The sequence below is a fragment of the Pholis gunnellus genome (assembly GCF_910591455.1).
Source record: "Pholis gunnellus genome assembly, chromosome: 20".
In the NCBI taxonomy this organism is placed as follows: domain Eukaryota; kingdom Metazoa; phylum Chordata; class Actinopteri; order Perciformes; family Pholidae; genus Pholis; species Pholis gunnellus.
This window is the reverse complement of record NC_136547.1, coordinates 4,379,806-4,405,844: the sequence shown is the minus strand read 5'-3', so window position 1 is coordinate 4,405,844 and position 26,039 is coordinate 4,379,806. Positions and strand designations below refer to the sequence as shown.

Genomic DNA, 26,039 nt, shown 5'->3' with positions numbered 1-26,039 from the left:
CAAAAGAGAGTCCTTTAAACTTCTTAATCTTTTTTTCTTAATCAATTTCCTCCAGCTTGGACCGGGGCAGATGAAAGATAGCGGCCCATGCGGTGGTGAGCGAGAGTCAAAGTGCTCTCCTTCTCCTCTCTTCCACCACGGAGGCATCTTTAACAAGCCCTGGAGCATCGCTGAGTCACAACTCACTCAGAAGCCGGGCAACTCGCTGCACGTTCACAGTGACATCACACAACACGGATACGGGACGCGCCACACGGGGAGACATGCGCGGTCATTTCTGAGAAGCCGAGTCAGCCTCGGCGCGGTGACGGTTCAGAGGGAGCTTACTTGTAGAGGCTCTACGGGGCTGTCGTACAGCTCCTGTTCTCCCCCCACGTCTATGTCTGAAAGCTCCTGGAGCAGAAACACGCACATGCTGCAGGGTTCATGTGTTGTACAGATTGTAAAGTCCTCGAAGAAAATATGTGATTTTGAGCTAAATAAATGAAATTCATGCACTATTTTTTAACCAGCATCCTTGGGAAATACGCTCACTCACTTTCTTGCTAACTAAATAAAATACTTTGTTAAATGCTGAAATGTAAAAACAGTGGTTTTACGGGGAGTTAAGAGGAAGAAACTATTTCTGCAGCTGCCTCCTCAAGTCTCCGCTGGTTGCCTGACATTCTCACACTGACCGACAGTGTACAGATTAAACAAATGTCAGCTGTTCCTTTAAAAACAACATATTTTTAAGTGTGTACAACATAAAAATGACACTTTACAGCCAACATAAATATGGTCATGTGTTGAAAGAACACCTCTGTTTCCTAAAAGCTTACAATCTAAGGAAACATGAACATGTTCTCATTAGAATAAAAAAGGTAAAGAGTTAGAATGACTTTGGTTTAAATGCAGACTTCCAGTGAAATATGGGCAGAAAAGACTGAATGATCCTGCTGCTCGCCCACCTGCTCCATATCTCCCAGCGTGATGGGTTGCGTCTGGTAGCGGGCGTTGGCCCTGCGCTGGCGCGTGTCCCCTCTGGTGCGGGTGACCCTGATGGGAGGCTGAGCCAGCCGGTTAAACAGCGCCATCTTTTCCGCCAGGGTGAGAGTGCTGAGGTCGGGCTCATCCTGACCCTGGCCCTGGTCCTTTCCCTCCACTGTGGACACCGGCTTAGAGACCTGGACCTCCTGGGTATCCTGCATCTGCCGGGCCTCCCGTGCCTGCTCCCGGGCGGCGGCTCTCTGCTCCCGGGCGGCGGCGCTCTGCTCCCGGGCGGCGGCGCTCTGCTCCCGGGCGGCGGCAGCGCTCTGCTGCGATGACGCCTGCAGGCTGAGGGCAGGGTGACACCAGAGAGACAAAGAGGAAGTAGAAAGGGGACACTTCTGGTGAGCATGGAAGGAGCTCATGCAAGCTAGCTGGTGGCATGCTACATGGCAGGCAGCAGTGTGGGGCCGTGTGCACCCGATGACAATTACATCCAATAAACAAAGCTAAACATTTTTTTTTAAAAAGGTGTTTTTCACAGACGCATAGTGAGTCATGCCAACCACAAACAACTATTAAAATAAAATCTAGTCTTTTTAGTGTTATAATATTGTAATAAGGAAACCATGTAGTTTCCTCCCATCACACAAGAGGGCACCAAAGCTCAAAAAAACATTCTGCGTCAGACCACATCATTCCCATCCTGTGGGGTGAATACCACTCTGAAAAAGAACACTTGGTGTATAAGCAGCACACAGTCATCGTGTTAGTCGCACACTGTGGGTCGGCGTGGGCGTTCACATCCGTGCCATGTACCTGTACGGCGGGACGGTGCTGCAAACTAGGGTGGGGCTAGGGACGCGTGCTACAGCATTGTGAACGGTCACTGTGTGTGGCACGTGAGTGGGGATGCTAAGGGGACAAAGTCACACAGACAGGGAGAGAGCGAGAGAGCGACAGAGAGAGAGAGAGAGAGACAGAGAAAACACAAATGAAACGAGAGGAACCAGATCACGAGTTTCACAATTTTGAAACGCGCCTAGATCAAAAAATGTTGCTGCATCGGAGAGCTTGAAGAAGTAGGTTCACCCAAATTACAGAAAAAAAACATACCGTCTCACTTACCCCGGCTAAAGTCTTGCCTTGCGGATAGTTTGGGTTTCATAGAGATATCAGAGTCTGGATGGAACTTTGTTGACTCACTGCACTGGAATATTACATTACATAATGTACACAAGTCTACACAGAATCAGTGACCCTCGTGAACCCATTGTTGACCAGTTTCATTGGGACTTTTTGTACTGTGTTTATGGTCTGCAGATAATCTAGAGCAATGGGAGCATTATTAAAGGTTCTCTATTCGATATTCAGAGCATTAATATAGCAGCAAACAACTATTTTGCTCTGTAAGGACAGCGGAGTAATGTCTACCTGTGCAGAGAACGAGGTCACTCTCTTTGCGCTTGTTGTAATCCGCGCATGTTAGCATGCCCCACTAGCTAGTTTAAGCGTAGCGCCCACCCTCTGGTTCACCCCTCATGAAAACACGTTTAGCTTTGGTAACACTGGCCATTGTTTGCACTGTTAGCACCGTTAGCTGCAAGCTGCCGGCTTGTTGAGAGCCGTATGGGGGCAATAGAAATGCTCTGAATTACGGATAGAGAGCCTTTAAATGAAAGAGTTGTTGCTCTCTCTATTTTGCTGTTATTTTTTATGTCGCGAGTACCCAAACAAAATCCCGTTCATCTCCGCTGTTTTGAGGGTGGAGGTAGAAATATCAGAACTCTAAAACATGGCAAGAAACCCTGAGGGGTGTTTTTAAAATGGACCCTTTAAACTACTACCAAGATGTGCTTCATTCAAAGGAATAGTTTGCCATTCCCTTCATTCCAAACATGTCAAACTATTCCTTCGATTTAGCAGTAAGCAAAGTAACTCGTTAAGACTCACGTGGCGGCTATGACTACTTCCTCGGTGGTGATCGGCTGAGTTCTGGACCGGTCTTGTGTCCGCCTTAGTCTCCTGTCCACCGCTGCGTTCCTGGACCGCTGTTTGGAAGCTCCGCCATCAATGCTCTTCTCCAACTCCTGAATGGAGACGTTGGGAGTAAATGCGAAAAATCATTGGAATATTTTACCAAACTTAAACTCTAGTAGGATGATCTCGGAGAAGAATTCATTTGATTGAAGAGAAAACAAACATTGGCTTCAAACTCTTTGACATAGAAGTATTTGCTGTGAAAGCGACAGTGGGTTTGATGACTGAATTGGCTACTGAAGGACATCAAATAAGCCGTCATTAAAGACAGATTGAGTACATTAAGATGATATCTATTGCACAGATATAGAGCGAAATGTGCGCCAATGAAATGCTTGTTCTCGGTGGAACGCCTGTGCCGAAACCAAATCTTATTTCCAGGTGTTCTTCTCTAAATCCCCACAGTAAAGGGAGGATGGAAGATTTTAAAAAAAAGTGTCAATGTTTGTGTCCACGATTGGAAACTCATTTCTCCGTGCTTGGCGTGTGGAACCAGCGTGTAATTCGTAGAAATGAGAGGACAAACAGGAGATAGTTGAAGCTCACCCTGAAGAGAGAGCGCTTGGCCGCTACGCTCAGCTTGGCCCGCTCATCTAGCTTCTCTTCATCAGCTACGGAGAGAGAGAGAGGACATAAAGACATTACACACTTTGGTTATACTACAGTATGTAGCGAACAGTAGAACACTGAAAAACCTTCTCCATGGTATTCATTTTAAAATGAGTCGGTTTGTAACATTATAAAGACGGCGGAGACTGCATTTTTAACTAATTCTCAGAGCTAACGTTAGCTTGATAAGCTACCTAGCAGCTAGAAATGAAACGCCTGCTTGAGTCTACGTCGGACTGAAAACAAGGAGCCATTTTATTAAATATGACTTAGAATTTTAAGTGGTAAATCTACTACCATCATCATATAATCTATACTGTGTGAGAAGGGAAAGCTTGACAGGCATAGCACCAGTAACGAAGGACATGCCACATTTTTTAAGTTTTTATGAATAAAACCTGATTTTCAATAAACTTAAAAATGGTGGAAAATCAATTGCGTCACATTTATTAAGGCATAGATCAGGGATTCTCAAAGTGGGGCTCCCCACGGGGGAAGAGTTTTTCAGATTCATTCATTTAAATTATGATATTTAAAAAAAAGTCAACCAAATATAATACCTTTTTCTAAACGATAATAGCTCGTAGATTATGTTGTCATCTAACAAATGTATCACTCTTATGCTTTGTTCACACTACGAGCGCCGAAAGCAACAAAATGGCCGCCAGTCTGTAGCTCCATGTCTCCGGCTTCCATTGAAAGGGACCAATAGAATATCGCTGTGTCGCTCGTAGCGTGAACATAGGGTTAGAATAGCTTTCTCATACATTTTTCTTGTGTTGTTCTTGCACATATTGAAGACTATAAAAGTGTAAAAATAGGCTACGTTTAAATCAAGATTGAAGACTGTTCTGCTGCCTTTAATTGAACCATTTTCAAGGATATCAATCAATCTCCTGCATTTTACTACTGTATTTTAATTCTTACACTGCTTTTTAGTGTTTTAATGATTGTTCTCCTTTTCTGTTGCCTTATGTTTTGATGCTTTTAATGGTTTTATGTGAAGCACTTTGAATTAGCTTGTTGTTGAAATGTGCTATAAATAAACTTGCCTTGTCTACGTCAAATTATTCCAAGGGATATAAATGGGGGGGGGGGGGGGCTTGTTATATTCTCCATCTTTAAGTGCTTCTTGACTGAAAAACAATTAAGATTGTTGTAGAAGATATGAATATTTAACATTCATATTGGAGTTTTAATGGCATCTTCTTTTGAGGCAACTTTTTTACAATCTTTTACAAACTTACTTAACAGCGAACTTACTGTTGAGGTGCAAAAGTCCTTTTCTAAGCAACACATTTGTAAGTGTAATGTGTTATAATGTTCACCTTCATCGCTAGTCAGCAACAGCACCATCTGGCTTTATAGCTGGGAGCAAAGATAAACCTGTGACTGGTGTCATTGAGGAGACTTTGCAGAGCTGGACAGGTGTGAGACGCAAGGCTGCACACGCACACACACACACACACACACACACTCTGACATACTCTCTCTGCAAGACATATGACATCACCACACAACTATTCCCTTTGACTGACGCCGCCGTGCCGAGCTGCACTCTGCTCCCTCTGATTCTCCACGGAGCAAACGTCCCAGTGTGTTGTGCTTATAGGAAGCAGATGAGCTGCTTTCTGCTGAGCTGTTCTGCTACTGTGAGCACCAGTAACGACTCAATAAACCCCACTTCTAGATGTTGGGCTTGTTAAAAAAAAAAAAAAAAAAATCAAGAGATTTAAGTTATTTGGCCTCCACCCTCATGTCTATTCTTGAAGCTTTGACATAAAGCCTTTGGAAAATTAGATTTTATTCATTCGTGGCCGCCGGCGTTAACTGTGAAGCCCCAGATAATCATGTAGTCATGTATCATTGGCAGCTGTATACGTGGACTAGATATTGTTATGAAAGGTAACAGTGCCCGTCCCACACGGAAACCACAGCAAGTATGACTCAGAGCCGATTAGAACTGAAACGGAAAGCAACTCAACCGAAACTTGATTAGATGCTTTTTTGCATCACCATGATCTCATCAACTGAGCCCATCCAAAGACAAAACGCAGATGGAATTCAATTCACTCAGAGAACTGTGGAGGTAGTTTTTGTTGGCATTCTAACCCTCTGAAGAACACTAAATACAGTGTAAAGGTTTGCTTTTGGTAGCATCACCTCAAAAGTCTAAATTAAACCATGACACTCAAAACATTTGATTCATAAAGACAAACAAAACGGCATCTCTTCTACTACATTATGCAACCGTTAGTCCTGCCAAGTAATCTAATTGGTCAAACCCGTACAGCTATGATGGTAATTCCACTAAAGCTAGCCACGCTTAACCAATTACCTCACCAACACTTGTGTACAGAGGCTACAGCAGCTCACGGGTTTTACCATATGCATTTAAAAAAATAGGTTGGGAGCAATAAACCCTCTATAACCTAAACAAACGTGCATGCATGCATTCTGACATGTAAATGTGTATGTATTAGATTTCTACTTACTGCTACAGATGTGTTCGGAAAATCACATTCTATTCTAAAAACAGTCAAATCTTTGCTAAGACAAGTTGCGGGGGGGGGGGGGGGGAGTAACGTCTTACCTTCAGTGGCAGCAAAATCTGAACTGGAACAGGACCTTCGAAAAAAGTGCACAAAGAAAAAGACAATCAGCAAAAAGTAGTCGTTTCCATGAAACGATGCAGAAGCCGGTAATATGAACGGGTGGTGAGTGGTTAGAACCAGGAGAGAGGAAGAGTCGGTCCTGGTTGCTGCTGGAAATAGGACGGCGAGTGTTGGGAGAAGAAATGAAGAAAGGGGAACAAGTAGAGCAGACTAAGAACGGGAGAATTAGACGGCATTACTGAAGTCTGCTTGGTTCCATGGTCTCAGGGAGTGATTACCAACAAAAGGCCAATTCATGCTTCCTTGGTACAGTCACATGTGATGACCACTGCCAAGGTCCGATCAGAGGGACCTTTGGCCTTTAAGCTTCCCAACTTGCTAATGTTGTTAGAGGGGTAAAACCGAAGGGAACGCGAGTGTGTACTGTTGATCCAGCTCATGGTATTAATCTGATTATTGATTTGCTACATACTATAGAATGACTTATTGTACACACATATTGTAAACCGCATGTACTTGATGATTAGTATAGTGCACCAAAACCTGATAGGAATCAACACGTCTGTGCATTAAATATGATACAAATCAGCATTATGTTCAGATTCTTTGACATGCATGATGATAGGGATATTTCCCAGCATTCTTCACTCTCAGCCATGCAGCAGTCCAGAGCAGTACCTATCGGTCTCCTGGCGCTCTGCAGAAGTGATGGGCTGCGTCCTAAACCTCTCCGAGGTCTTTCTACTCTCCCCGGGATAGACATACTGCCGGGGCCTGCGCCCCCTGTCCCTCTGCCCTCTCCACGGGGCCCCATTGACTGCGAGAGCCCCCGTAACCTCGCTGTAGGGGCCGCCCGAGGACAGGGACCAACAGATAAGAGTACCAAAAGGAAAGAGAAAAATACAGCATGGTGAGGGAGAGATAGAGAGGGACTGGTAGCTTTTCAAAAGCAGAGGTGTAAGTTAGAATATTCAGCCACACCCCTGGTTATTAAATATGGGATGCAATAACATGCAGATTTATTAGCGGTTAATGCATGCACACGTTCATTGGCCCCGGTCAGTAACCAAACAAGTCAAACAGCCAAAAAGACCACAAAAGAAAACATTCATCATGGGAAGCTTAGTGTGAGGCGATTAATGCATGAATGCCATTTCTACAGATTAGAACTCTACGCTTTGATGTTGACTTCACACCAGCCTTAGTTGCCCGTTAGTCATTCAGCAGCCGGGCGAAGGTTGGTTAACAAGCATCAGTGTGAGTTCTACAGAAGCCGGCCGGTGAGTAGCGGCGGTGCGGCGTTTTACTTTGCCACCTACAGCTCGTTCCTGCGGCCGGTCGGAGGGGTGGTGGTGCTCTCCATGTAGGAGTGCCTGAGCTGGGCCACAGACACCCGGCTGTCCTGGTGACTCTCTCGGTTACCGACACCGTCGCCCTCCCTGACCTCTCGGGGGTCGCCGGTGTGCTGCTGCGGGTTCCTCTGACTGAACCCTCGTGGATCCCCAGCATCTGATACTGAGCGGCTCCGGGCTGCGCCTTCATGCGCGTCTCTGGGCTGGACGTGGGTGGCGGCCACCCCTTTGTGGATATAGATGGCATTCTCCCGCTCTCTGGCCCTGCTCTCTGACGCTTGCAGACCTCGGGAAGTATGCTCCGCTTCGTCCCACCTGGCTCTGCTTCTTTGTCTTCCTCTTACCGGTTCCTCCACCTCTGCCTCCCTTGCCAGACTCTGAGCCCTCGTCATCCCTTGCTCCTCTTCCCCCCTTCCTCTCCGTGGGTCCTCAGTGCTCCTCTCCCTGCGGCGGATCTCTGAGGGCAGCACTGCTTTCCTGCTCCTCAGGAGGCCTTCTGTCTTGACGTCCTCCGACTCCTCAGTATCATCTTCCAGTGGCTCTTGCTGCACGGAACCGGATGTGGGACCGGAAGCCATGGACAGGTAACTGGGGTAACCGCCAACTTCTTGACTTCCCGGTGGCCCAGGTCGGTTGAGCTGAGCCTGGGGGTGATGCTGGGGATGGGGGTAGACGTGATGGGGCCCTGGTGGATCTGCGTGGTGGTGTGTAGAGGTTTGGGTCTGGGGTCTGCGGTACACTGGCGCTTCTGTAACTTTTTCCAGCTCTGGGCTCCTCTGGCGGCCCTCCTCCCTGGCAAGTCTCTCCCTAACTCTGATTCTTCAGGGAAACAAAGGGCCGGTTAACATTTGTACTACATGTTGAGACACAGCATGTGCCTCCTAAAGACATAAAGAGGACTTGGTCTGATAGAAGGAGCAAACACAAAACTCCACACACACACACACACAACGTGTCCTTAGAATCAGTTCCCAAAAATACACATTCAAAGCTTGGTCAGATTTGTTTTGTCAAACTACTTTGCTTTATTTAGCCGAATTTATTTTCTGGCAACATGAAATGCTTACGCACTGAGAAGTTGTGTTTTGGTAGATTTACAGAAATTGTTCCTATTCCTAAAAAGTAAGGAGTTTTCTATTGTTGATTAACAATTTGAATCTAGCTATTAGCAATTCCTATTTGTACATCCATGGGTACAGCACAGATGACAAATGTGATCGTGTGCAAGATCTGAATTTATGATTTCTAGGCGACAATAAATGTCACAGCTCTAATTGAAATGGCGGCTGTGGCTCAGATGTTAGAGCAGGTCGTCCTCTAATTAAGAGTTTGCAGCGTCATTGAGCGAGACACTGAACACCAAGTTGACCCACTGGTCCTGATGCTTAGGTTGGGTTCAACGCAGTGGATGAATTTCATGTATGTGTGTGATTTTTTTGAAGTTCATTCTAGGATCTGTACTGCTCAGAAATGTTAAATGATACCCAGCCCTATTTGGCACAGCACCTACCTCACCTGATTCTTGATAAGAGAAGAGAACTGAGAGATGCTAGCTGTAAACACAGCCCCCAACAGATAGTCACTGATGAGCAGTCAGTAATACTCCAGGAAAAATAACAATACAGCAACATCACTACCCAATGTTTTATCCTTCATTAATATGTTGAACATACATTTGTTTTCACTTGTGGATTAAACTGAACACAGCAACATGTGCACGGGAGATGAAGTTATGTTCCGAAGCAGAGGGATCAGGAGTTTGTGGCAATGGGGATGACGATGACAGAGCTCAAAGCAGAGGTTCTTAAACATTAGTGTCTTCTGATCAGCCCAGGACCCACACTGAGTTAATGAGATTTAACCCTACGAGAAGAGAAAACAAAGGGTATAGTCTTGTAGGAAACAGCGCTGGGTTCTGTCCTGACCCACGGTTTAAGAACCACTGCTCGTACAGCAAGGGTTGATGGGTTTTGGTAAGTCCAGCAGAATGGGAACACGGCAACATGGCAGGCGATATTGGGGTGAGACATGACCGGCCTGGGAATACCTCGAGGGCCAGTTGATGAGGGAATGGGTGTCGCCCTCAGCATCAGTCTGGAGGAACCAATCAGTGCTCAGTTTCGCCCTCGCACTGTTCCGAATGGAAACCCGGTGGGAGACAAGTGAATGAGTGGGTGGGTAAAAGTCTCGGTTCAGTATTCAGCCTTTTTTTTTTCTTGGAGCGTGCACATACACAGACACTCCACCACATTACACACACCACTGATTTCCTGTTGAGCGTAACCAGAGGGAGAATGGGTTTGGACACAGGATTCTTAGCAGGAACCTGCTAAGAATACAAGTCCAGTTCCCCAGTGAGACGTTTCATTGGTACTGTGGTTTTGGGTAGGGCCTTACACGCCACATAATATGACCAATAAATCTCTTATTTAATGTTTGTTAAATGACCAGGAAAGAGAAACACACTTTGCTTATATTAGATCAGATTTGGCCACAGACTGCATCTATGTTATGTGGAAAAATCCATGTTATCAATGCATCGCCTTATCAGGAGAGAAGGACTGTGTAATTGAAGCAGCTATTCAGAGGAAAATAAACTAAACGTTTCCTTATAATACTACTAGGACCGGAATTTAAGTAGAAAAACAGAAGAATCAGAACAAGACAAAACATTATGTCTGATGGGAGTGTAATTAAATAGAGTAGAAAAATGCCTATTGCAGAGGCCTTCGAGGGTCCGCTTAGTTCTGAGGAACTGAGACCTGAACCCGAGTTGGTAATCTTACAAATTATACCCAGTCTAATCAAGTCAGGTAGAGTTAGATTTACTTACTAATACTGCCACGGGTCTGTGTGGCAGTATGTCTCAGAGCGTACCGAGTACCAGCTCTGCTTCACGTGGTACCCCATAACTGCTGCAGGACAGGGTGTCCTGGTTGCCAGATGGTTGAGAAGCATACCAAATACTGGGACTGCAATGTCCTGGATTTAATGCTACATTCATAGGCTTTTCAGACACTGATTGGTTTGTGGACGTGCTGTTCCGTCCTCTCGTATACTCTCTCTCTCGCAACTTGTGTTTTTTTTAAACTGACTCTTTATAAACTCATTGGCTCGAATGTCTATTATCTATTCAGTCTCCTCTCCCCATGTGTTACGGCGGCTCATTTTGTTTTGTTCCATTGTTTTTCTTTGCAGACTCTGGAGACAGCCAGCCAGAACTTCCTGTAACTGGTCCGAAAAGTCTGAGCTATCCAAAAAATGCTTTTACACTACAAACGAACCGAATCGTGGTTTGGTTCGAAATGGACCGAGACCACCTCTTTTTGTCGGCCCAAAGTTTGGCTGTCTGGCCCGGACAGTGTGCAGTTGGAGGTTTCACACCTGTAATTTTGGTTCAAACCAAACTAAAAAGTGACTAAACTGACTAAACAAGATCGGTATGAAAGGGGCCCTTAATCAAGTAAGTGTCCTGGTGGAGCTCGGTTTTGTTTTTGTAAAAACATCTTGGTTCAGGGACAATTACCATAAAGATTAAAAGGCCCCAAATGGCTTTTGCTGTAGGATCTGTAACTATACAGAAACTGTACAGACACCGCCAGGAGAAATGGGCAACATTGATGATTGGCAGGATCTTAAAACACCAGTTTAACTGTGCCCAGTAAAACAGAGGTCTCCAAGGGGGAGAAGGAACTAAAGGTCACTACATGGTTTAAAAAAGGATGACCTTTGTTCATAACATTTTACTGCTAGGTCCTAAAATGTAACCATTCATTTTGACCCACAGATTCCCTGGGAAAAGGTAGAGGAGACGCTCTCATATGTGCTTCTTTCCCATCAGGCCTCCCATGTCTTGATCAAGCCCAGCTGTGGGTCACAGTTCTGACCGTGGAGTCACACTGTGTCGCCCAGTAACTCAACACCCTCCCTGCATCGCCAACAAACACACGTATACACACACACACACACACGCCGGCCAAGTGTTGAAACCTGAGAGAGGGATTTAGGAGCAGCGAGAGGAAGCGATGGGATAGGGAATGACCGCGTATAGTCGGGTGCAGAATCATCTTCATCTCTTTGTTAGCAACATGAACTGAAGGGTCAAACCTGGGCTGGGCCAGCTGGTTCTTGCATCACAGATGAGAAGTGTGCTGATACTATCTGTACACTATCACAACACTACTTAGCGCTCATCCACTGCAGCAGCAATGAATCCATCTGCTGCAGATTAAAACCTCTAGGAAAAGGACCACTGGCTGTCCCTTGGTGTCTTAAAAGCAGATGATAAAGTCATGATGAGTGCTGTTCTGTTGGGAAAAGCCAACGCTAGAAGAATAAACCCAGTTTTTCACAGTCATGTATTTAATAAATGCCTGATTTAGTGAGCACTGGAGCTGCTAATCAGTATTGACTAACACAATTAAAGGATAATTCCAGTTTATTACTTTTTTGTAATATTACTAAATAATAATCATTAATTAGTAGTGCTGTTTGGAGGGCAAGTCCATACCAAACGGGTCGGTTGCTTGGCTCCCAGTATTGCAGGATTGTTCCTCTTGGCCACGCAGATGTGGAAAGCATCATTTGGGTTTAATCTCTCATTGCAAAGGAAACTGTGTGTGTGTCAGGGCTGGATTAGGCCAAATAGTGTGTCCCCGGGCAGAAACTGAACTATGGGCCGCTGTGCATCCCTGAACTGTGAGGCCCCATGAGTCACCCCTGACATGTTTCCCCAATCTATGTTGCCCAGAACCTAAAAACTGAACTGTTTTTCTAAAGGTGGAAGTTAAACCTGTCCCAGATTTGCTGTAAATCAGTTAGTCTATAGATTAAACCTTGTAAGTCAAACACTGAAATATTAAACATATTAAAACAGAGCCCCTCTACAAGACAAGTCAAAAAGCAAGAGCCATAGTAGGCATTTACCATTTCAGTTTTACTGGTATATCACCAAACAAATGCAGGCAATCAAGTTACCATGAAGACAATCTTGAGCCCTTGGGGGCCCCTGAGGGTCTCGGGGCTCAGGGCAGCTTGCCCGCTAGGTAATCCAGCCTTGGTGCGAGCACAACTACTGCAAGTACGGCACAGTGTAACAAGTTGAACCACAAAAATCGGTCTGAAAACTGTGATTGATATTAACAACAGACTGATAGTAACCATTCATTCATCTCAAGTTGTGATAAACTGGAACTATCCTTTAAGGAAGCAGCTGGTGCTTTTATCAGCATTGGTGCACAGAGCCAGAGGTTTACTTTATCCGAACAGCCTCGAAAATGGCTCTTCCTAACAAAACAGCAACATGCTGGCTAATGAGGGTTCCTTTGGGAATTAATTGGCTTTTCTCTACAAGATACACTTGAAATGTCTGGAATAGAAACACAACACAAACAAATATCTTGTATCAGTCTGCCTGGTATATTTTACAAGGCCAGCTGTGGGTCTCAAAGATCGTTCCAGAACAAGCTCAGGTTGCCTGACCCCGGTATGAAACCACAGGACGACGTTGGAGAGAGAGGAGGGAAAGTCAGTTGACAGATAACGCTGTCACAGAGCGTCTATCTATTAAAGAGAATGATACAGCAGAGTTCTGGCCCACATGGAAAACATTGAACCCTGTGCATGTGGATTTGAAGGGGAGCTGGGTTCTGGACCCTAGAGGGGGGAATGGTCTGCTAATGAGATAGCAAACAGGCCAATTCACAGAATAATATCTACTCTGGTTCATACATTGTGAAAGGAGGAAAAGAAACTACTATGGATAGAAATAGAAATCAAAGACGATGAGGACAAAAAGTGATCAGACCACTCACCCCTGTCTGCTGAGGATGTTGTGGGCCTGCTGCTCGATGAATAGGTCCCCAGGAGACACCCCATGCTTAGGTGAGGAGAGGGAAAGGTGCCTGCTCAGCTTGGGTGAACTGGGTGGCATCCCTGTGACAGAGTAGTCCTTGGCGGGAACCCTGGCAGCCGAGGACAACGATGTCACGTCCATGTATGAGGAAGAGGATGGAGGCTCGGGCGGAGCAGCTCTGCGTTGATTCTCTAGGTTCATCAGCCTTTCCCTCTCTGTAATGGAGTCCACCCTGGTCCGACCCACCCCGTGACCCGGGTCAGGGTGGCTGTGCTGTGGTGCAGAGCGTCCCGTCCTCGGGCTGGTGGCGGAGGTGCCGGTGTAAGAACTCAGGGCGTTGTCCCGCCCGTCCTCCCCCACCGACTCCCCTCGGATTCGCCTCTCTGAGCCTTCCGAATCCTTCCGGGCACGGCGTAGGGGTTGGTCCGAGTCCGGCTCCTGATCTAGAGAGATGCCGTAGCGCTCGGCCAGCTGCCTACGCCGCTCCGCCTTATAGCGGGCGATGCGTTCGGCCTTGGACTCAAGCTCAGGGGCACCGGTGGTGGAGGCCGAAGTGTAGACAGGCTCTGTGTGGATGGAGGACTGAGGGTCAGGTCTGATGGGATCTCTGGACTGTCGCTCCGGAGCCACCAGCTGCATTTCTGGGCATTCGAATCCCTCTATGCCATACCGATGGACTGTAACTAGGAGGCACGACGAGAACACAAGTCAGCAATCCCCAATGAAGCACAAACAAAAGAGTCAAGATGCTGCACTTGTCTCACCACCAAAGGGCTCACAGGGATCAGAGGCCCTTGTGTATCGTGGTGTGTCCTCCTCCAGAAGCCGGTTGGCCACCAAACTCGGCAGAAGAGACGGATTCACCTCACCCTCGATGCCCTCCAACCGCCGAGCTATACGTTCCTTTCTGCACACACACACACACACACACACACACACAGATGAGGATGCAGTAGTAGTCAACCTGAGACGTGTTATTATCCCCCACAACATTGTCATTATCAGAAACTCTTGCAGCCATTTTATACACTCGTCACCACCTTCTCACCTGTTCATTTCCCAGTCACTTGTGCTCGTGGTAATGCCTTCAAATCGTTTCCTCAATTCAGAGACTAAAGAGAGAATAAACAAACAATACTGATATGGCTCAATAACAGAGAAAACATCTGTCTTAGCAGTGCTATCCAAACCAAACTGTTCCTGAAGACAGCTCCGGGTATTTACAGGTTACATTTGGATTGCAGATGTTTTGTTTGCAACGTTCCTAATAGAGACTATGTTTTAGTCTGTAGTCAGCTTATCGTTATTATTTAGATGTCAGAAACAACAATTTGGAGTGTTAACCCACTTAATCTGAACATTATATGAGCAGCAGAAAATACAATTTGCAATGCTTATTAAAAGTATCTGACACATGACAGCTATCTAAAAATTCCTTGAGCTACATAAAATAAATAGTGGAGGTCATGATCCACAACTATTACCTTGAAAAGCTTTAAGTGGCTGTACTTAATATGTTCATGTTAATAATTGATCAAATCGTTTACAGAGTAGAAAACCATGTGTAGGGAGTTTACTAGACAGAGTTTCATTGTGACCTGGGGTCAAATTACTTATGGCATTAATGGTAATAAGCTACTGCTAATACAGTGATGCATGTCATCTAAACCAGGGCAAGCCCGAGCCTGCACCGGCTAAGAATGAGAAGCTGCTGATGTTACCTGAATGATTTGTATATTTGTCTTTGATATGAAGAAAAAAGCAAGTTTGATTTGAGAGTTAAGTGAATTCTAGTATTAATAATGATAAAACAAAACCAGCTTTTGGAACCAAACCCCTTTTATGTGAAGTCTTCCTTTAAAAGTTAAAAACAATAGAAGTTTCACGTTCCATAGAAATTGGTCTTCTTTACAATTTCACATCCACAGTCTCTTTTTTTATTGCCCAAATCAAGACTTGTAAAAAGTGAATCGAAACAGCTCATCAAACTAATATATTCAGGAGGACTTAACGCACAAACTTTTATTGGACCATCTTTCTTCATTGGGAGGAAATGGGGCCATGCAAGTGCAGCGTTCTATATTGTACAATATGTGAGGACTGTACATGTAGAAAAACTGGTTCTAGACAAATCTTGTTATAACTCCACCTGGCAAAGAGGCTACTGTTGCACAACAGTGATTTTCAAAAACCCTGGGAAAGTTGACACTGTGAGGGCAATTTGCAAGCAGGCAGAAATAGTAAAAATCCCTACTCGCCTTTGGGGAGATTGACCAAGAGACTAACATCTATATCCTTGGTGCTTTTTGCCGGGTCGTCTTTTTCGTCGAGGGAGAATTCTTTCTGGAAGCTGAGGGGTGCAGGACAAATACCAACTTGTTATTGAAACAGGGCTGAGCTGTGGGAAACGGCGGGGTTTGTTTATAGACCGACAGTGGAAGCAGTTGTGAGGGGCTCAACTGCAGGAATCTGAATTGGATCAGAACAGTACATCCAAATCATTAAAAAAAACATGTTGTTGGAAGCAGGGCCTGTTTGAATGAGTTTCAAGAGTCGAGTCGATCAGACAATGGGTTACGGATAAAGCTACAAAAACAAACACAATCTAAATAAAATTTGGATTTTAACCTGTACATTTCATCAAGTCACAAAATCCCCAAATATTTAACTAATTCTAAGGTTTGACCCTCATCAAATATATATACACACTGCCAAAGCATCTACCAGTAACACACTCAAGACATTTATGGATTTGATTCAAAACCGCAAAGTCACAATGCAGCTGTAACAGAACCGGCAGTGGATCGCTTATGTGAGGAGACCGCCAAGAATTGGGGAAAACATGACTTTGCGGTTCTGTCCGTTCCAGGGACCACAGAGTTGTGAACACACTGGTAAACATAGACATCATAGATCATTTTCTATCATAACAGCATCTGTTTTCTTGACTGAAATCTTCCAACATCTCATTCCTACAGGCACAATGTTTCCAAGTCACAGGCACACCCACACACAGTTTTGGCGCCAACTTGGTGCCACCGTGCCCTCCTCGCTGCCGTAAAGGAAACTCTCTACTGTAAAAGGAGGCTAACGTGTAGCCCTGGTGGTGTACCGGATACCCAGCCTACGACATGATGCTGAACAATCCTGAGTTTTGTGTTTTTTGCAGTATGCAAGCAGTTTATTTGAGGTAAGGTTCTAAATGAGACATGTAGAATTAAATGTTTTTGATGAAATATCACAATTTTAGTGATCGTCACACATGATGTGTTCAAGGACTGTCTGAAAGATGATGATTTTTACAGCTTCTGGCTACGATTAACGGTGTAGTTTTGGCGATTGTTTAAAGACAACATGCTTTTCAATCCCACCAGCGGGTTTTGGGGATCTGAGGGTTAATGCTTTAATGGAATAGTGATTATTGATATCAAACATCTTATGCAGACCACGGTGTTTATTCACTTGGTCTTAAATAAGGTGATCTAACACAACCGAAATGAAAACCTGATGAGACTGGTTAACACAACAAATGTTCGCATATCTTACCTCAAAGCTCTTTTCTGCAGCAATCTGGGGTTGCTGAGTTTAATGGGGGTCTCACTCCCGAGTCCTGTGGACAGAAGAGAAGAGTGCAGCATTTAGTAATGTCACAATGCTCATTCATTTCAATTCTGAACAGCAAAAGCTCCGGTTTTAGCTTTTAATGAGCACAAACACGTTGCAAGGTGAACCAGTCCCCAGGTCCCTTGGCACAAAACCACAGTAAGTAAGTGGACTTCCGGAGAAAACAAGTGATGCCTGCCTGACTGAATACATCAAATAATAAGTGAACTGTGTAGTTAAAAGACCGCCCCCCCCCCACAAACAGCAACAAAGCACCGCAAATCATCGCTTAACAACCAGAGACAGTGACTGTCTCCATTTCAAGTATCGGCCTATGTTGATAGAGAGGTGACTTGAGACAGACAGGCGCTGGAAAGTCTGATCACACGTCAAGGTTGCAGTGCCGCTGGGACGATGCCAGGAGGGGCCGAGCGCATCAATGTCACTGGGCGCCACTTTCATACCCGACGTGAATACAGATGGGGGACAGCAGGAAGAGGCGGTGAGAACCATATTGTCCAATTCCCCTAAAAGTCTGTTGTCTATTGGAAAAATTGCCCAAAGTCCACCTGCCTACAGAGAAATAGAGCCTCATTACAAAAAAGGGGCATTAGTTGGTTTTAATCATAAACACAAAAGCCTTGTGAGTGATTTGAGTTCTGCAGAACATCCCTTAAAGGAATGTCTGCTTCAGTTATTGACTTCAGACCTCAAAACGTGTGGTTTTGGCTGCCCTCGGACCTCGGAGTAGCCAGAGCCGCGTAATTTCGGGACAAATATGTGGTCCCACTTCCATCTCCTCCGAGTTCACCTCAGGGCCGCCTGACTCTCCCACCGCTCCACCCAGAAAACCTCTAACCTCTCCAGCTCTGTTAGTCCCCATTAAGGATGTTTGGGTTGATGCCTTAAATCCCTCCTACTTAAGCAAAACATCATTTGAGAAGAACGACGGCTTATTTGGAGAGGGCGGTGTGCCCTGTGTTTGTGTTCTGGGAGGGTCCTGTATTGTTTCAGCTGGGGGGGGGGGGGGGCTGAAAACACGACTCATTCCTCGCAAGCCTTGAATGGTGATCATGGTTATCTGAGCCGTTTGTGTTTTCTTTTGAAAATGGTCCAAAGATTAGGTTGATGAAATTCACATTTCGGTAAAGCATTGAAAAGTCCTAGCTGTCACTTTTTGCACTGTCACCTTGGACGTACAGAAAACAACTGAATGGGTTACTTTTGATACAGATACAATCTTAACATGATTACAAAGCAAGATCTTAGTTATATAAGGAGCATACTTTTTTTAGGACATTCATCTTATATTGACATCTTATATAAAATCACTGGAAAGCATATGTCGTGCTGATTCTGGCAGTTTGGTGCACATTTTTGAAGTTGTGTCAGTCTGGTTCAAGTAAAAGGATTTTTCATATTTTTGTCCATTATGATTATTAATCATGATGTCATTTGATTCGCCCTCTCAAGTGACGTAGTAGCAAACATAATGAGATGATTCTTGTAATCCAAGTTGCAAAAATAAAATGATTGAGTTCCCACACTATGATAAATGAAGTCTCCAGTTGTGGACGAATTGTGCTGCAATTCCTACTCAGTTTGCAGCTACAGTACTACCCATGGGATTACTTTCTCTGTTTACTTCTGCTCTGACTTAAAGGCGCACGTTTAAAAAGATTTCTGTTAAATTGAAGATCTTTGAAAACCCTGCAGGAGGCTCACACTCTCTGCCCCGACTGAAATATGTTTCCCAGCTCTCTACAAGGCAGGTGTTGGCACAATGTTGACCGATAGTCATAAAGGTCAAAAACTTTGGTTGACAAACACCAGAATGTCCCTTTAAGTTACAGTGTGAAACAAAACCAGATGCCACAGTGAAGGTTAATGAACTGCTAGTGTGAAAATAAGAAAATAATTTGTCCCTCCGGGGCTATTGTCACTACGAACATATAGAGTTCCCCGCAACCCAGACCTGTATTCTTTTTACACCTCATATAGCCTATATACAATCGCGCCCCCCCCCCCCTTGGAGAGCCTCAAAGCATTCGTCATTCCAGACGCAGGCAACAAAAAAAACCTCCACAATGATCACACATGTGGCAGGGCCTTTGATGGTGGCTGTAATCTACAGAAACACTATGGGCTGCTATAGCCGGGAGGGAGTGCGGCAGGAATTCCTCCGCACAGCGCCCCCCGCGCGTGTTGATGGGGCCGTAAAAAGCAGCGAGACACTGATAAAGCATGGGGAATAAAAAAGGTTTCACAATTCAGTGAGTGTCAGTCAGGTTCTGAGGTGTGGAGAGGTTTATGTGAAGGTATCAAAAGGTGTGAGAGCGCAAAAGAAAACGAGAAGTGCTCACTCCATCATCCACGCCAAAAACACCCAGTGTGGTAACCAAAGAGGCATCGGGGGGCTGAGCATGTGTCCAAATTGAGAGGCGGGATTAACTTGGATTCCTGGGATTACAGTGAGCCCCGAAGGAAATGTGTCACACTTTAAAACTGTCTGCATTGCATCACACTGCATGGGTATGTTTCTGTCTTAACAATCAAATAACTATTATCGACCCAAGATCTTCCTCATTGTCAGTGTTTGGTACATTTTGTAGAAAAAAGTTTGATGAAGACGTTACACACCCTCCCGCCTGATCCCCAAAGGTTGCCCACCTACTCTGCCTTCACCATGTTGAGCTAAAGCCTCACTGAGGGAGGCTTAAGAAGTAAGGCATTAAAAAAAAAAAAAAAAAAAAAACAGATGGAGAATCCGAAATTAGGAGAGGCTGTGGCTGCAAACAGTAGGTTTAACAAAGGGTTAATAACAACGAGTTGGCCACACAAGCAGCTCGGTCTCACGTTTAATTCTGGGGAGGAAACTGAGCACATGACAGCTACACTGACACGACTAAACCCTCAAACAAACTTTAACGCACGCCAGCCTCTCTGCTCGTCTGAAAGCTTCAAACTGTGGACCACCTGTTGTGGATTCCAAGACGGTTTGGAGGCCAGATCTCAGCACTCTGTTCTCACTCCGAAAATATTAGAGAGAATGAGAGGCACCGTGGCTATTGCACAATGGGGCTGGATAATGTGATAAAGTACCTAAAATGTAAACATAACATGTACATGATACTTCCTGTCTTAAGCAGACTTTGTTCTGATTACAGTCTGACAGGACTTCTGTGTTGATGCCCAGTCACAACACAAAATGGCATAGCAAAATTAATCTGCACGTTTTCACGTAATATGTGGTCCTAGAAGCTTGGTGACGTAGTAACTAGGGCTGCCCCCTCGAAGTCGACCAACTGGTCAATTCTTGGTCTCAGTCGAGTAAGATTTCTTTTGTCAAATTGTGTTTTTTCATGCTGAATGACTTATTTCCAAGAAACTTATAAAACATATTTAAAGTGGTGTTCCGTTGGGATTCTTTGGGGAGAAACTAGGTGGTTCTGAAAAGTAAAGCCAATCTGGAAGTGCCTTTAACTTGCATTCTCTCTAATGTCCACCAGGGGGCGACTCCTCTGGTTGTATAGAAGTCTATGAGAAAATGACTACTTCTCTCTTGATTTATTACCTCAGTAAACATTGTAAACATGAGTTTATAGTTTCAAGGTCTAGTTTCAAGTCTTCTTCAATACAGCATGATGTTCATTTAGTAAATTATGGTCCATTTAGAGTCAAACAGACCATAAAGCAGAGTATGCTTTAGGGTGGGGCTACTTTGTAAATAACAGGTCGCTTTCGCTACCAGTCGTATACGATGTCACTCCAAACATGGTCACTTCCCTTCACTGATCGCAAAAAATCACTATGGCAACGGCCAAAAACCAAGATGGCGAGAAACTCAGTTTTACAGATCTGTCGACTAACTCAACGAATCAATTAGCCAACAAAATCGTACGAGTGTTAGTGGACAGCCCAAGTGACTACACAGTGCTACTGTAGTTGGCGAACTGCTAGCTAGCAACATGCTAGCACAGAACATATTAACGCTTGTCAGAAACTAGAGACTTCCAACCTTCTTTTGATATTCTCTGCACTGAGCTGTTCTCTAACCAGAATTGCTGCAAACTAGCTAGCTTTCTAACTGCTCGTTAACAGCTTGTTAGCCAATGTCAATTTATGTTCACACAATATATTCAAGAGACACATTTGTTCTACAAATTATTCTCATTCCAGTCTTAAACGCTCCTTAAACTGCACAGCAGCTTGTACTCAGAGTAGGTTCATTAGAAGTGGATGGTGCAACACAGCTAATAAGCTACAATAAGTTCTATGTTTTGGACCCTCTGCTCCCTCAGAAGGTCAGTGCTCAGTCAAGAAGGCTTGCTACTGGTCAAGTGCGCAAATTTGAATGTCAAAGTTCCCCAAAGTTAAACTCTATGCCAAAAGGAGAAGAAAACAAATACAGATTTACTTTGACCTCGCAATTTCATTTAAATCAATAAAATGCTAAATGTTGCCATTTAAAATGCCGGTGACACTTGGTCCTTTAACTTTGGGCTGACTGGCTGGTTAAAACTTTAGATATCATTGGAGGTTTAGTTATTTGACATTCAGACAATTCATGTATTTTATAATAGTGATGAGAGTAAATATAGGTTGATAAGAGATTCAGAATGTAAATGTTTGTTATCCAGCCACAATGGTAAAGCCTAATAATACGTCATGCGAGTCCAATTGGCTGTGAAGCCTATAGAAATAGCTTCTTCCCTAGAACAGCCCCCTGCACCGTTAGAGTCCCTTATCTCTGCTACGTAGTGTCCTTGGAGGCTACAGCTGCAGTGCAAAGGACAGCTGGCTAGAAGGCAGGACAGTGAGCAGAGAGGAAGGGAGTCTGCAGTTTGTTGCCTGCCAACTTCTCAGAGCCCAGATTCCCAGCTCCGCAACCGGAGTAACCCTGTCCCCGAGCTCTCAGCCTGAGCTCGCACATGCACCGAAGTTGCAGAGCCCCGAGTCTCTTCTCTTACCTTGGCTGCAAAACTTGACATGAGTCAGGTAATTCGAGATCCACGGGTTCCGATACATGTTGGCAACAAAGTCAGGGGAGAGGGAAAGACCAAAAAAGAAGGAAAAGCGATGGAAAGAGAGAGAGAGAGAGAGAAAGGGAGAGGGTCAGCTGCCTAAGAGGTGATGCAGCTACAAAAGCAGTTTGTCAGTGCTCTGGGACAGACAGAGGGGAGTCAGGTAGAGTTAGAGATAGAGGCATAGGAGGGAGGGAGGGAGTGGAGAGAGCAGAGAGAGGCGTCCCAGCCGCAGTGTCGGTGCAAGTAAAGGTGGTCCTGGCAGAAAAACGGAGGAGTGGTGAAGCTGTGGCTGCAGCTCTTCTGCGATGCCGCCACCCCCCACCCCCCACCCACCACCGCTCCGGTTCCTCTAACTAGCCGCTAAGGGCTAACCAAGTGCCCACTACCACAACCTGGGGCTGAAAGCTGCTCAGCGCGGGCTAAGCTCATTAGCTGAGGCAAGCAAATTAGGCCCCATCCCCTCGCTACAGATTGGAGCAAAGGGTCCCTGCGCGCTTTAGAATGAGCCTCACAAGCACAGAGAAGAGGAGTATTTGTGTGTGTGAGTGTGAGAGAGAAAGAGAAAGAGACGGTTAGGAAGAGTGTCCCGGGAAGAGTGCTGCCTTGCTCTTGGCTCACGCACACGAGCGGGATGCCAAAGAAACCGGTGCATAGCGTCAGAGGAGGAGGGGGGGAGAAGAGAGCGCACAGGCAAGGGTGGATGGGAGTGAAAAAAAAAAAAGAAGTGAGCAGGGGAAGAGCAGAAAGTTAAAATGACCCTCTCAGCCAGATGAGACATTCCAGTCATCTCTCAGCGGGGACAAAATAAAAGGAACAGCACCCAGGCAGACAGATAGAGAAATGGTGAGACAAGAGTTAGGGAAGAGGAAGACGGAGAGACAGAGAACGTGCTATACGTCCACTTGGTGTAATGCCATCATTGCGCTTAACGCCGCGGTTCTTCCTAGAGCAGCTGAAAAGAGGCCCAAGGGGCGACGGTTAGGTTGATTTATTGACAGTCCAAAGATTCTCCTTTTAACGCTCTCATCAGAAGTGTCTCAAAGCACACACAAACTCGTACTCCCCGCAAGTCACAGTGTGCGTTTGTTTTAGTGTGATTAGGCTGTGAGTCAACGCCAAGACAAAGGCACTCAACACCTATGCATCAATGTGACGATGACGTGCTTATCGATGTGCCGAGGGAGGCATGGCAGGGGGGGGGCTGAGCCAAACGCCGCTTTACAGACGCTGCTTGGTGAATAACAGTGAGAGGCGTCTTATCTTTCTGCAGCACACAGGGCAGAAAGCTGTCACCGCCGAGCATGCGGGGCATCCACACAAAGCAGAGCTAGACAGCATGGACAGGGAAGCCTGAGAATGCTATTCCCCCCCCCCCCCCCCCCCCGTGATGAGATTCTCAGGTAAGCACGGATCTCTGTGCATTTCTTCGAAACTTCTTGTAAATGTAATCCAGGCTGTCACACCGTCACAGACCAGGCTTTTCACATCGTAACGTTCGTCGAAACCACGCAAATGGGCCAAAAAAAGGGCCACACAGGTGTGTCGAAACCGTTTGGACCGTTCTCTGAGATGAGCTCATCTGGCTCAGCTTGTGACACACACTCATCACAAACATGTCAATTCACACTGGGGTTGGGGGGGGGGGAAGTTACCTGCACGCAACTATTAAACTGGTATTTTCAGCACAGGTCTTCAGGGGTAAGACGGACTGTAATTCATCAAACGTACTGCCAGCAGGTGTTCCATAAAGTAATGAAATAATACAGTAAAGAGCATCTGTTAATCATCATTTGGAATTGATCTGGGGGTGAATGCAAGTCGGAGTAGTTTTCAACGGAAACAAGTAAACTAATGAGATTAGCGTCAAACGGAACAAAGTGCTTCGGTGTCATCTTAACCTCAATCATCACTCAACGTAGTTCAACTAGCATTCAACTTTGAACAAACTCAGCTGCTTTCAGCGCTTCCATTACCAACTGACACGTCACTGCTTTTAACATCTCACACTTCAGGCGACAGTTTAACTGCTTTCAGTTTCGACTGTTCAACTCAATTCAACTAGTTTGAGCGTTCACATTCAAACGGACAATTCAACTAAAGGTTTAAACTCAGAACACGTTTCCCAATAGAGCCGCATTTTCCTTTAATCAAAATGAACATTTTGCTGCCACAGCTTAGGGTACAAAACAACTGACTATTTAGAGTGCACATCTCTTCGTTTAGGGTGCTATATGATGACTCAACTGTTTATAGAGCTTAAACGTGCAACTAAAAAAGTATACTCGGGGCCTGGACTCCATCTTCGGTTACTTGTAACAGTAATTCTGTTCATTACGTGACACATTTGTAATATAATACTATTTTTTTTATTATCTGCCCTCAAGCAGCTACCATTTTGCAGTTTTCAAGAGAAAGAGTCCATGAACATGTGACTTCTATTCCAACTACACCAGAGTGCGGTGACTGTTTCACAATGCCAAACTGCTCTGCGAAGCACCTTTAACGGCATCAAATACAAATCACCGATGATGTAAAGCCATCATCATCACCGCTGCTCCTACCACCATCTGGCCGTCTGACTTGCATGTAATGTTTGTTTCTTTGACTCATCCGCTTCAGGGATGACATCAGACCTACAAAACCGCCCGACAGCTTCCACCCTGTTATTAGCAAGGACGGGCAAGACCTTACAGGTCGCCGCCATGATGCAACACTCCTCTTGTTCTCTAATCTTTGTGGGGGATTATGGGATTTATTCAGATAGTAAAACAGGCACATAAACAAAGACGCGTGTACGGAAGCTAAAAAGTGCACAGGAGGACTTAGAGGAAATGGTATTTACTCGCCGTTCACATTGAGTGCTGATTAGTAAGTACGCTGCTGCAGGTGTGAGGAATGTGAGCGTATGCAGTCCTGCATTAAGAGGACTTACTTTTGCTCCCCATCACAGCCAAAAAGTGAAACAGCAAGTTGCACTTAAAACATACCAAGGAAGACCAGTGTCGACGTCAAGAGCATGCTCGGATTTTCATCATGCAAATAAACTTAAATGGTGGAAGTTTAGTAAAAACGGCAGAGTTTGGCTGTGATGAAGAGTTTAAAAAAAATATTATCAATTCATAACCCTTTAAATCCAATCAATCTTATTCAGGGACAAACCTTCCCGTAAGTGGCCTATCTGCTTTGTTTAGAAAACTCTGTGGGAACTGATTTAAGTTTGCTTCTTCAAATGCTCACACAGCGACCATAAACCGGTGCAGAATGGTTTGAGGAATGACAGCGAGGAGACCAGAAACTGGATCAAAGGTCAGTGAGAATGAACATTTTAGCGATCTCTACTGCCGCACTGCAAAACTTGACAAAGTAGTGAAACAGATATCTCCCAGGAAACCTATATAGCCATTTAAGCTACACTGTGACCCTTACAGGTTTTGAAGAACATAGGACTAACAATATGTTTTTAATTGAAACAGACAGTTGACAATAATTTGTGCTGATGTTCAAAAGGCCTTCGTGGTGACATTTTCATGCCAAAACATGGAGGCATTCAGTGCTAGCCCCAAGCTTTTGTTTTGTTCTTTCTGTCTGAAATACCATGTTACTCCAACAATGAAACCAGGACAACAGCAACAAATGTGTGCATTCTTGTCAGATTCAGTTGATTTGATGGTTTACAAACCCCTGAGGGTCAGGACTCTCCAGACAAGACATTCGGACAACTAGAAAAAGCTCAATTTTCTGAAGAAGGGAGTGCCTATCTAGTGCATGTCTATGCAGAAAATTGGCAGGTGTAAACACTATAAAGAAGTTGAATAAATGTAAGATAACAATATACTCAAATAAAAGAGAAATCAATTAACTCTAGGCATCACAGGTCTTTCTTATCTACCTAACCCTCTAGTGTTTTCCTGTCTTAGTGTCAATCAAGTGTAAGCGTTAAAAAGGAGTTGAGGTTTGACCTTAAAGTTCA

The 26,039-nt window shown here is 44.9% G+C and overlaps 1 protein-coding gene across 19 annotated transcripts in view; it reads right to left on the bottom strand.

Annotated features, from left to right (window-relative positions):
• Nucleotides 1-26,039, bottom strand: part of svila (supervillin a) — a 79,973-nt gene that overhangs the window by 27,123 nt on the left and 26,811 nt on the right. For 7 of the 19 annotated variants that reach the window (XM_079181918.1, XM_079181929.1, XM_079181931.1 and 4 more), the window contains exons 1-15: nt 22,013-22,353; nt 16,986-17,049; nt 15,698-15,789; nt 14,488-14,551; nt 14,204-14,346; nt 13,399-14,122; nt 9,633-9,716; nt 7,553-8,404; nt 6,912-7,073; nt 6,212-6,246; nt 3,556-3,620; nt 2,923-3,059; nt 1,789-1,884; nt 951-1,317; nt 328-393 (exon numbers count right to left, since the gene is read on the bottom strand). In XM_079181918.1, coding sequence (XP_079038044.1) covers nt 328-393; nt 951-1,317; nt 1,789-1,884; nt 2,923-3,059; nt 3,556-3,620; nt 6,212-6,246; nt 6,912-7,073; nt 7,553-8,404; nt 9,633-9,716; nt 13,399-14,122; nt 14,204-14,346; nt 14,488-14,551; nt 15,698-15,789; nt 16,986-17,049; nt 22,013-22,070 — 3,009 coding nt within the window. In that variant the 5' untranslated portion in view covers nt 22,071-22,353. Of the gene's footprint in view, nt 1-327; nt 394-950; nt 1,318-1,788; nt 1,885-2,922; nt 3,060-3,555; nt 3,621-6,211; nt 6,247-6,911; nt 7,074-7,552; nt 8,405-9,632; nt 9,717-13,398; nt 14,123-14,203; nt 14,347-14,487; nt 14,552-15,697; nt 15,790-16,985; nt 17,050-22,012; nt 22,354-26,039 lie in introns of those variants that run through there. The other 12 variants (XM_079181923.1, XM_079181930.1, XM_079181924.1 and 9 more) reach the window with 9 other exon arrangements.